Genomic DNA, 11,603 nt, shown 5'->3' with positions numbered 1-11,603 from the left:
AGTCTGTCTGTGGAGACTAATTTGTCCCATAATACGCTGCACACGGATGTACTATCACGACTGTTTCGAGCTGGGACGGTAGTTTGTGCCGTCCAGACTACCTGCTAAGTCTAGTTCCTGCGGATAGCACTCGTCACGGCTAATTTCATTTAAGTCCGGTAACACTATGGAGGTCCAGTTACAGTTTGGTAACCCTCCTGCCTTGCGTGTATTCTCGCATGTGCTCTCACTTGTACTCTCGTGTGTATCGCGCTGGGCGAATGCCAGCTGTAACGAAAGCCGTTTTCTGTTTAGAACGCAATCGGGTCCCTTAAGTGGCAGAGTGAAAGCACTCTTCCTGCGGAGTGAGATCTCCTTAGCAGTTTTCTGCTGGATGTGGTAATTATCGTCTGTTATTAACCTGGACTGAAGAGTTGCTAGTTTGTCTCTTAATCGCCCCAGTTCTTCCTGTGGAAAAAAAAAAAGCAAGAAAGATGTGTGTAAGAAATCTCGTTCTAATCCTCATCAGGTAATTTCTGGTGTAGCTCAAGTCAGCTCAGCCGGTTATCAGAAAAAGAAATACAAGGAGGGTACTCCCACTCTAGCCCCCAGGCATTTCCGGCTCGTTAAATTAGGCCGGGATTCTACTTTCACGCGGTGATTAATAATGTCCCCCGAATTTCAACATTCTTGCTCCCTCCCATCCCAGACTTTGCACTTGTTCCCACTTGTACATTGTCAAGTAGCCACAGTTGACATGCCTTGCGTAAGCACAAATGCAACAATTCTTTTCCATTTGTGGTTGTTTATGTACGCAATCGAAGCAACCGATCCTGAGCCAATGATTAATCGTATTTCCAATGTTCCACGATTGCAATTCTCAAGGGATTAGTCTGACTATCAGGCATCTCGGGGAGAGCGGGTAGAAAGAAACTATGACCCCTCCCCCCCCCCCCCCCCGCCTCCCTTCCGGAAGGAAGACGTAACACTCAAACTTTCAAGGAATTGCACCTTCCCGCTCTCCTTTTCCCACATGTTTCAAGTGCGCGGTACCTTGAGTTGTCTGTTTTCATTCTTCATTGACTCCTCTTGTTCATTAACTGGTATTTCTATAACGGTCTCCTGCTCGGGTACCAACATGTTGTTTGTTGATTGCATGTCCACCGTCCTCTGCATCTGACGAACCAGTAAAAACTAAAACAAAAAACATCTGTCAATAAACGAACGGTCATCTTGAGCAGGGTTCACGGTCTGGGAAAAGTCAAGGAAAACAGAAATTTTTCAAGGCCAAAGAAAAGTCAGAGAATTCTGTATCAAGTCAGGGAAATACTAAATCCTATCTTAAAGTTAGTGAAAAGTCAGGGAAATTTAGATTTTGCTTGCCACCAGGTTTGGGAAAAAGTTTCCTCGTTGGCAAAGGTAATGTTGTTTCAAAAGACATCTACGAAAGAATTGATTTCTGTGACTTTGTTGTTGGCTTTATTGGTAGAGAAATTGTCTTCTATGGACTTTCAAAACTGGTTTTGGGATTGGTAAAATGTCAGGGAAAAGTCAGAGACTTGTTATTATAGTGATTAGTGGCAACTCTGTTGAGGTTGTTGGGAGAAAAAAGCTAAACAGACGAATTTATGTAATGTTTAAAACACGAGCAGCAGTGTTTTATCGGGATTTAAAACGCCGAGTAGATTTAGACCCGATAAAACACGTACTGCGAGTTTTTTGAACGGCTTCAAAAATATTCCTGGAAAAGCGTGTCAAGAAAGTTCATCAGGCAATGATGCTTTTGTGAACGTTGGAAATAAGCATACGAGAAAAACATTAAACACCGCTTATTAATAAGGAAAAGGTTTTATCGGGTTTTTAAACCACTGCACGTGATGTTATATCGACAATTTGATAGGTCAATGGGCTTATGAATTATTGATGAATTTTTGAAGAAATAATATATCGACTTTTATTTACAGCTGCGCCTTTTCCAGGTTATGCCTTACAGGGAAAATCACCCTGAACATTTTGATTTAGTTTGTTCTTCTTTTAAGACTCGTATACGACAGCCGCGTACGAAACAATTGTGAACAAATTACATTGCAAGACGGAGTTGAGGACGGAGAAACGTACCTTGTGAACAGTCATCAGAGCAATTACAGTAGAACAATCCATGTGAATCAAAACAAAGTCCAGTCCATATATCACGTCCGGGTTTGAAGCTCCTTTGGTAGTTACCCTGATATTGGCAACAAAAAGATGGCGAGGGAAACGATGAGAGTAGCATAAAACACCACAAACGGTCATTGATGCAGAATGAATGCAGAATCGTTTAACCTTATCTAGACCGGGAGGACTTTGCCCGCAACGACTCTGAGACGCTGAATAACTTTTTTAACATTAGAGCAAACAGCATGAAACTTCAGGACCTTTTCAGAAATTTTTCTAGGAAAGATTTGACGTGGTCGTTCGGTGTTCATTCATTTACTTTGAAGTTAAAATGAAAAATCCCTTTTTAAAATGAAGAAAAAGTACCTTTCTTATGGTAACTTTTATTGTTTTAGCTCATATTACTGTTCCCTTATTGGTTTTGATTGCTTTTCGTTCAATTTCGGCGTTTTCCGGAAGTTTTACGGAAATCCCGAAATCCAAGATGGCCGCCATTTGGCAATCATGACGTAATTACCGCGTTATACAACGTCATCACTTCCAGTTGTGAACCTCCAAGGAAACACCTCTGGACGAACTATCTATCTTCCAAGCCTTATTGTCATAGGTTTTATACTACTGAAGTTATGGAGGGGGTGCCCCAGAAGACGTGAAAAAAACAGTCTAGATAGGGTTAAGGACGGCACCTCTCTGAGACGAAAGACTCTAAACGAAACACTTTAAAATACGGATTTTTAGCGCTTACCTGACTACCATAAGGAAACTGGTGACAAACATAGCATTGTAAATAGCCCAGCTGATGATTTTACTCTCGTTGTAGGCTGGCGGAGCGTTTCGTATCTTATAGCAAAGCCACATTCCCCAAATCAGCAACAGTATGTCTCCTGTAATGTAATAATTAAAGTTGGGCAACCCTGCACCCTTTCAGAGTGTCATAAATACCTTATTCTTCCAAGCTTTTGTGTGTATTTTAGTTTGCAAAATCAATGGGTCTGTATATTTCGCAAGGCTTTCAGATATTGCGAAATCAGTAGGGCTTCAAAGTCCAAAAGTTTGCAACTTGTGTGGGTTTTTTTTTTCCTCTCAGTTTTACTTATTTGCTTATTTATACTGATCTATTTATTTTTTTTTTATTTATTTCTTATTTAATTTTTTTGAAAGGGCCGGTATGTTACGTTTCAAGCCTGGCCCCAGTTGTTCAAAAGCCGGATAACTTTATTCGCTGGATAAGGCACTATTCAGGGTCTAAAATATACTTCATGTTCAACGTTGTCCAAGATTTTCAGTTCGTACACTCCCAAACTTAACTGTGGGTAGGGTGTGCATATTCGCTTGTACAAGAGGAAATACTGAAATCTTTTCCCAGATTGAAACTGTCGGATAGTGACTTATCCACAGGATAACGTTATCCGGCCTTTGAACAACTGGTGCCTGGTGAATAAGAGATAGATGTATTTTTACAGTCAGCGATACAGGCATACTAAGAAAAACAAAATCCGAGTCGAGTTCTCCCAACAGAAGTCGAACCTAAGACCTTCCGATTACTAGTTCGGATGCTCTACCACTGAGCTACAGGAGGCTCGTGGGAACTAAGGCCATTAAACTAGGTTCATGTGACAAACATCCAACATACTGCTAGGATTTGAATGTCTTTTGAGTGCGATATATTTTTTCACGTTTTTGGTACAAGATGGCCTAAGTGTGGCACTTATTACGTAATTTCCACGTCATGCGACGTCAACTCATGTTGCTGACCGTAAAGGACGGATGGGTGTACAACACTTATACTCTCTAATTTTCATTGTCATACCTCGAGTTCTTGTTCATAGTTAAATAGCCTCGAAGACCGATCGAAAAAGCAAACTCTAAGAAGGGTTAACACATAACGTAGTTTTTAATGTTATGTTTTCTGAAAACTGTACTTTCAAACTGAAAACACAGTTGAATCTTCTTACCGAATATGATGGTAAGATCAAACCAGTTCTCAACACATCGTTCATATTTGAGGTCATCAGCTGTCCTTACTGTTTCAACATTTGGAGGATGCAGTATTGTCCAGGAGGTCAGATAACTGCAGTACAACAATACCAGTAGGCCCAAGTGCCTTAACAATACCCTATCAGACAGTGCGAGCTTGCGAGCTGAACGTACGCGGAAAATTATCGCCACTCTGTGGATTTCACATGAAAAAACATAACATTTCAGTCTTTGGTTTTTGTTTTCTTTTGCTCCTTTTGTTTCCTTCCTTTTCTGGGGGGAGGGGGGGATAAAACAGAAACAAGACAAGATGAACCCCTTGATCCTCTCGTGACAGAAATAAGAAGATATCTCGGCTTCTTAACCGGACTGGAATTTTGCATTTCTTAACAAGGTTTAGAATCCTAAATTTTTCCCAAGATTCCTATGGGAAAGAAAGCCACCAGTTTTCTAATACGGCAAAGCCTAAATCGCAAACTGTTATTTATTTGGATCTTAAAGCAAGAACGGAAATGTATAAATTATTCAAATTAACTGTTAAGTGGGATGTAGAAGAAAAATTGTCTTCGTGCTCTCCGGCTGCACGTAGCGACACTTCTTGCACCTCGCGTTTTCACCGCTTGCTCGATCTAAGGTATTCTACCTGTTCATTCTAGTTGAAGAAAGAGAAGAAAAGGGAACAACGAGACAACAAGCAAGTCTCTTGTTATGATCATAAAATCTTGCGTTTTTCCTGACCGACAAAAGTATCTTGGATCATTACCTCCACGTTTTGAGAGCCAAGGGTCCGTAAACCAGAGCAAATCCAATATGGTGGAGCCATCGTTTGACTATGCAGCTGACATTGGTAGGTTGGAAGTATGAAATTATAAGCTGAAATAAATGAGGTAAAGGATGTATAAATATAATTGTACCAGTCTGAAAAATTGCAATGGAACTGAGAAATAATAAAGAGCAAATAAAAAGTGTCTGACTGTAGTTCTGCTTACCGTTGAGTACATCAACATTGCACCCAATAAAATTATTTCCATGAAGCGGGGACTAGAGGCTTTAAAAATCTGCAAACGGAAAGCAAAATGCGATATGTTAGTTATATTTATCACGCCAGAGAATTTCTCTTAATAAATTTTGTCGAGCTTTATTTAGAAGTATTTCTCCTGCTGAAAATAATTCAACTCATTTGGAGCCATGTAAAATGATTATGAAGTAAATCTAGTTTTAGTGACAAGTCTTGCGAAAAAATTGCTCTGTTTCTCCACGCCAATCTTTGACAACTTCGGTGAAGTCTAACAAATTATAGGAAAGGTTACAGGTCTTACAGTATAAAGTTACAATTATGTTAGTCATGCACAAAGTGACCAGGAAATGAGCCGGAAGCACGGTGAGTAAATTCATGGCGTGTTCAGCTGAGACTCAAAGCTGAAGCTTGTTTATTAATTCAGAGCTGGAATTTAACACGGCAACAACGCAAATGAGAAAAAGCTGACATTACATTGATTAGCGTCCTCAGAGATTATCTTCGATACACAACAGTAACACATACTGTGAGGCTTGCTCAAAAGTGTTTGTAAAGATCTCGCCTATTCCTTTCGTTACAGCAATATTAATTTCTCCCAAGGAACTCATTCTTGTGTTTACATTGGACGATATATGCAAACTCACTATCCGATTCTAATTGATTGGCATTCACTGATTCTGCCGATAACAAGAAAACTGAAGATAATGATCAAGATAATGGTGATGGTGAATGTGGTGAATGAAGATAAAGACGAAAATGATTATGATGATGTGATGATGATGATGATGATGATGATGATGATGATTAGATGATTTGATGATTCTATGATTAGGTTTTTATTTGTACTTAGTAATTTTCTAGAGGACCCTTTTGTAAACCACTTTTGTGACGTTTGTATTCCTCATTAAAGATTACCCTCATGATGATGATGATCATGATCATGATCATGGTGATTGTGATAGTGACGACGATGACGATAGCTACGACCACGGCGACGCTGATGATGATGATGATGATGTTGATATAAACACGCCAGTCCCTTATATTTTTTTCTATTAGTTATTTATCCCATACCTTGTTATTCCACTGCAGTGCCACGTATACAGCAAAAATAATCGTCACAACCATAGCAAACCCATTTACAGCACACAAAGTCAGTCGAATCACGATCTTTAAACTGTAAATACAAGGACTGTCATCCACGCACTCTTTGCATCCTTCGCGACACCGACGGCACTCGAAGCCATCTTCGTGTACGTTCGGCTCTCCTCGGAGCATCCGATCGTATTCTCGCTCGATGGTCGACCCATTGAAGGCTTTTTGAGAAGCGTGAATGTCTGGGAAGAAGAAGCCACGTCTACATTTGCAAACATAGCTGCCTCTTTTAAAACCTTGGTTAGGGATTGGCTCACACTGTTCCAAAGAAAACAAGAAAAAAATCTTGATCATGGAATGAGGAGTCGGTCATCTCATGATCATTAACTTATTTAAAGAAAATTATGCGATATGTCGCCTGAACCGAGCGTTAGGATTACATGAGGGAAAAAAACACATTATATATACACGGAGCTTCACGATAGAAGGGCGGTGAAACGCCTCACTAAACATTATGTAGAACCTTTCCTTTATTTAAGCGAATTATAATCATTACCTTTGTGGATGGCTTGCACAAGTGTGTTCCCATGAATTCAAACAAATTTTCTCCGTGACCAGAGTCGGAGGATTTTTGGTCATCACACTGATTGATGTCAATATCACTGAGGACTACATCAATACTGACGACACCACTGCAAGAGAATGATCAACGACCTTTTAACTGTTATAGGTATAGTCACGTAGGTAAGTTGGTAAGGAGGTAGGTAGGTACAGGTAGATGGTAGATAGGTTGGTATGTAAGTAGGTAAATAGGTAGGTAGACAGGTAGGTAGGGTATGGTAGGTAGGGTAGGTAAGTAGGTCGTGCAGGTAGGTAGCTAGGATGGGCAGGTAGGTAGGAAGGCAGGCGAGCAGGGCACAGTTCAATAAAGCTTTTACACCTATAATTTACAAACTGAGCAATTGCTTTTACGTTTGAACACTAGAAAGAACACAGTAACGAGTTCAGCAACGAGTTCAATTATCCTCATTTAAGACTTCTAGAAATTTTAGTTGAGGTTATTTTATGCATTCGTGTGTAATTACAACGACACAGTTTGTTAGCTACAAGTGTAAGATCAGAGTTTTATTAAACTGGCTATTAAGGAAAGTGAGTGGCAAGGGAAGTAGGTATCGCATCTTGTAAATCAAAAGGTATTTTTTCAGACGAGATCATGCATGCATTTAAAGCTGATTTGCCGCTTTGAGTCTTTGTTCTTCTTTTGTTGTTGTTGTTGTTGTCGTTTTTGGCGTCGTACAATAGCCCCGTTCACGCGAGTATTTGATTTGCGACATTCTGTTTACATAACATGAACAAACTGCTTGAGTTCGTTCTTCAATGACTTCACGTTTATTGGCATATGTAACCATACATGACATGCAATCCCCAGTTTAGCTATCGTATTAAATTTATCGGTTTCTTCAGTATCATCTTTTTATTTGGTAAGTAAGTGTACCAATTAACATGAAGTTGTAATTACCGGGCTTCAAGAAAGTAATACTTACAGCATCATCCATAATCCCTGTGTCCATAAAGACAGTTTATAAACACCTTTCACTGACAAACACACTAACCGTGTAAGGTAAACTACTTCTTACATGTCCTTATATTTACAATACTGAAACAATTCATTACAATATTTCAATATTGACTGTCAAAGGTAAGGAAGGAAACCGGACATTGGAAATGACATGAGAAATAATTGAAATTAGAGTGGTTCGGAAAGCAAAACCACCTGGGCTTGCACACGCCAAACAAGATTTTATTTATTTTTTTTTTTTTAGTTTCGATTTTTCTCGTTTTAGAAGCACTTTTAACCCCTGATTAGAGCCCCTCGACTCGATGAACGTGCTATACATGTAAAGTTGAAACATTAATTATAAATATCTACAAAGCTTTTTGCTGTTATAAAGAACATTTATTTCGGTCTTCGATAATAGGAGAATTACCATAATAACGGGTGGCCGGAAAATAAAAAGTGTACAGAACTAATATGATTGAACAAGTAGAGGCAGGTGAGCATGTGATACTAACTTCGTGTTTGCAAATTAAACACCACAATTTTTTTTTTGGTATCTTAATCTACGAGTGCGAAGAAAAAGCAAAAAACGGATCAAAGTGTGCTCAAGCGCGCATAACAGTCTTTTTTTCGCACGTTATTTGATCGTATTATTTACCTGCGCGCTTGTAATAAAATATAATTTTAACAGAGAGAAATATTTGTATGCAAATTTTTCACCTTAAGTTAAAGGAGTTGCAGTTTTAGCAGGAGTTATCAATACTGTGTGCATGCGTCTGTCTTATTTCCTTTAGATCACTAGCAAAGGAGATTGGAGAGGTCTGTATGAACACCGACAGGCTACACTCATTACAGTATCAATTTCGAACAGCCCCGCTCACTTTAAGTAATAGGATACGTATAATACGCAAAATACTTACTAGTGAGAAGAAATATAACGGAGGCACCCGTTTAATTAATGACAACAGTTGGAATTGCACGCTGATGATTTGAAACATATGCATTGGTTGAGAAAGTAAAACATTGATCCTCGCCGTGCATCAGCGATGCACTGTACTTATTAAAAACAGAAAAAACTAATTACAGATACGAAAAACAATGCACATAGCTGAGAACCCCCGATTGTTCGCAGTTTACAGTACCTCAGTTTGAGCAAGAAATAAAAGGTTCCTGTTATTACTCTCTTTCAATGCAACGGGCTTATTGAAAGCCGGCGAAAACATAAATATTTAAATATTTTTCCTTTTCTCTCGATCTCATGTAGTGCTAAATTAACTGCCAGTTTAATTGTTTACTATTTTTTATTTTCTGTGTTTGTGTTTTCGCTTAAGGCCTTGCCTTGTCCGTTAAAAAACCCAAGCTTGCAGTGGCTTTGCTTTATGCACATGCCACGAACTAAATATAAATTCACTGGATTTTTTTCAATGTTTTTGTGATTGCCGTTATGCACTCGTATCAACCTTTAAATTCACGAACTGCATAAATTTTAGAAATGAATAAGCTACTTACAGAAAGTCGTCCGTTTCATTGTAGAATGGGGCAAGGTAGGTTACCATCCAAACTTTGCCACCAAAGCAATCGAAATAAGGACGAGTCCAGGTGCCATTCTCAAACGTAACATGCGGGACGACCTGCTTCTTAATCGCTTTTTTCACGGTTGCATTGAATCGCTCTTCGTAATAACCCGCAGATTTGGCGGGTTTGAAGCTAAGAGCCTTCTTTTTAGGTTTATGCCACCAAATCGCATTGCTGTCAGTCGTGTAATCATAATCTCCATTCGCTATGTCAAACACATGAACACTCCCATTCAGTGTGGAGTCCCGGAAAGCGTACGGGCAAAACCGCGTGTAGTTCTTATACAAATTATTGTCAAAGCAAATTACTGACCCGAAAACGGGAGGCGAAAACAGAACGATGGAACGTACAAAATGGTATAACAATGCGTCATTCGCGGCAACAGGAAAACCGTTTTCTCCGGGAGCACGCCACAAAGATGTCATCAAGTTAGCGACTTGCACAGTCAAAAGCGCTTCTTTTTTCCAACGGCGTTCATCAAATGAGATATTCAGCAGATCAACCTTGTCGCAGCCTTTGTTTTCTTGAAGCTGCCGCTCTACATCTGCCACTCGACGGAGAGCCCCTTTAACTTCTTCTACCCGACTCACTGTATCTTCATCTGCCATGGTCGTCTCTTTGTATATACTGTTGCTCATAACACCTAGTGCCTTACGACTAAGAATGTCGTGTGATACTGCTATTGCAAACACAACTAATAATATTCTTAGTGATCTCATCTTCTAAATGAAGGGCGGTTTTCCTGACTGAGAGTGTAAAAAATCGTATGTTGAATGATTTTTTTTCGAGAACGAATGTTTACTCCTGTGCCCGCCCGTGGCAAGTGAAATAACCTTTGACAACCTTTGACAACAAGTTCACTCATTTGTTCTTTGTAAATATGCATGAATACATATGCATTATCTCGCAATGATTAACTTTTATGGTCTCAACATACAGGTCAATTACAGTCCCTTGTCATAATTTTTACTCATACACCTGATGAATGATTATAAGTACTCTATTATAAAAAAGATTTTTGTCTCCGAAATTATTTTTCAGTGATTAACTTTAGCCTCAACATACAGGTTAATTACAGTCCCTTGCTTAATTGCTGCTCACCGGCGGCTGATATCTTAAGTACTCTATTGTAAAGAGGATTTTTTTTTCTCTGAAATCACTCACTTTAAAGGCACCATAGAATTTGCCTTCCTTATCTATTGCCAAAATAATTTCCTTCTACCAAGTTAATTACGGCAGAAATTGCTGTTATTACAATACAAAAACACACGTTTAAGCTCAAAAGTTTAATCTGTACCATTAGGCGTCGGAAAAACTGGATAAATAGTACAGTATTTTGACACGAACTATCAAACTTCAAAGACGTTCATTTTTTGTGAACTTTGGACAAGATCACGTGATGTCTCGTGTGATCATTTTTTTTTTTTTCGTTCATTTTTTGTGATCTTAGGACAAGATAATGTAATGTCTCGTGTGATCATATTTAATAAAAGGCAGTGGTTATGAAGCCTGACAAATTTCTTTGTTATATGTTTTTGTTCAGAATCATTTTTGGCCTTGACAGTGCACAGACGAGAACAGATTTTGAAATGTGTTGGAGCAACTGACCAATAGAGACGTTCGTGTTAAGATATTCAACTGAGTGTGAACATTCAAACAAAGGATTGTGCACTGTCATGGCCCTTCCAACTAATCTCGTACCCAGATCTCCCACGGTCACATTTCGACAGCCCCGAACCGACTGAGATCTGGGTACGAGATTACCTTCCAACATAAATTGCAGCACCATTGTTTTCATGGCAAAGTTTCATAACCAGTCCCTCTATTAACTATGGTGTGATTGTGTAAGACTGTAATTTCCTCAGTCCTCCGCTTGGAAATACCGTTTTAGGTTTAGCGAATCAGATTAGTTTATTCAAGGATCGTAAGAGGCAAAGTCTATTCAGTTATTGTAAAAGTTATTAGCGGAATAAAAAGGGTGAATTCTGTACGAGGTCTGAGTTGCAATCTGGAAAACGCGAAAGCTATGGCAGAGTGGGACTACTGTCTTGTTCCCCAAAAAGGCAAGGGAGGAGGGGTGGAGGCTGAAAATCCTATCATTAGGCAGGATGTTTTGTTAGTTCAATAGCCCACGAGTCTTCTGGGGCTCGGAGGTAGAGCATCCGTGTTAGTAATCGGATCGGAAGGTCATAGGTTCGACTCGACTCCAGTTGGGAAGAACTCGGATTTTCTTTTTTCCGATTATGC

At 39.3% G+C, this 11,603-nt stretch overlaps 1 protein-coding gene across 1 annotated transcript; it reads right to left on the bottom strand.

Moving 5' to 3' along the window:
* Positions 1-43: 43 nt before the first annotated feature.
* On the bottom strand, positions 44-10,770 carry LOC146452913 (putative G-protein coupled receptor CG31760). The gene is made up of 10 exons (XM_085097232.1): positions 9,291-10,770; positions 6,780-6,915; positions 6,203-6,541; positions 5,100-5,168; positions 4,874-4,983; positions 4,089-4,303; positions 2,879-3,017; positions 2,098-2,203; positions 1,033-1,173; positions 44-447 (listed from the first exon to the last, which is right to left on the bottom strand). The coding sequence occupies exons 1-10, from the start codon at positions 10,073-10,075 to the stop codon at positions 55-57; spliced, it is 2,433 nt and encodes an 810-aa protein (XP_084953358.1). The 5' UTR covers positions 10,076-10,770; the 3' UTR covers positions 44-54.
* Between the last annotated feature and the right edge of the window lie 833 nt (positions 10,771-11,603).

The sequence above is a fragment of the Pavona decussata genome, unplaced genomic scaffold, assembly GCF_977016875.1.
Source record: "Pavona decussata unplaced genomic scaffold, jaPavDecu1.1 SCAFFOLD_363, whole genome shotgun sequence".
Lineage (NCBI taxonomy): Eukaryota > Metazoa > Cnidaria > Anthozoa > Scleractinia > Agariciidae > Pavona > Pavona decussata.
This window is presented reverse-complemented; position numbering and strand designations above follow the sequence as displayed.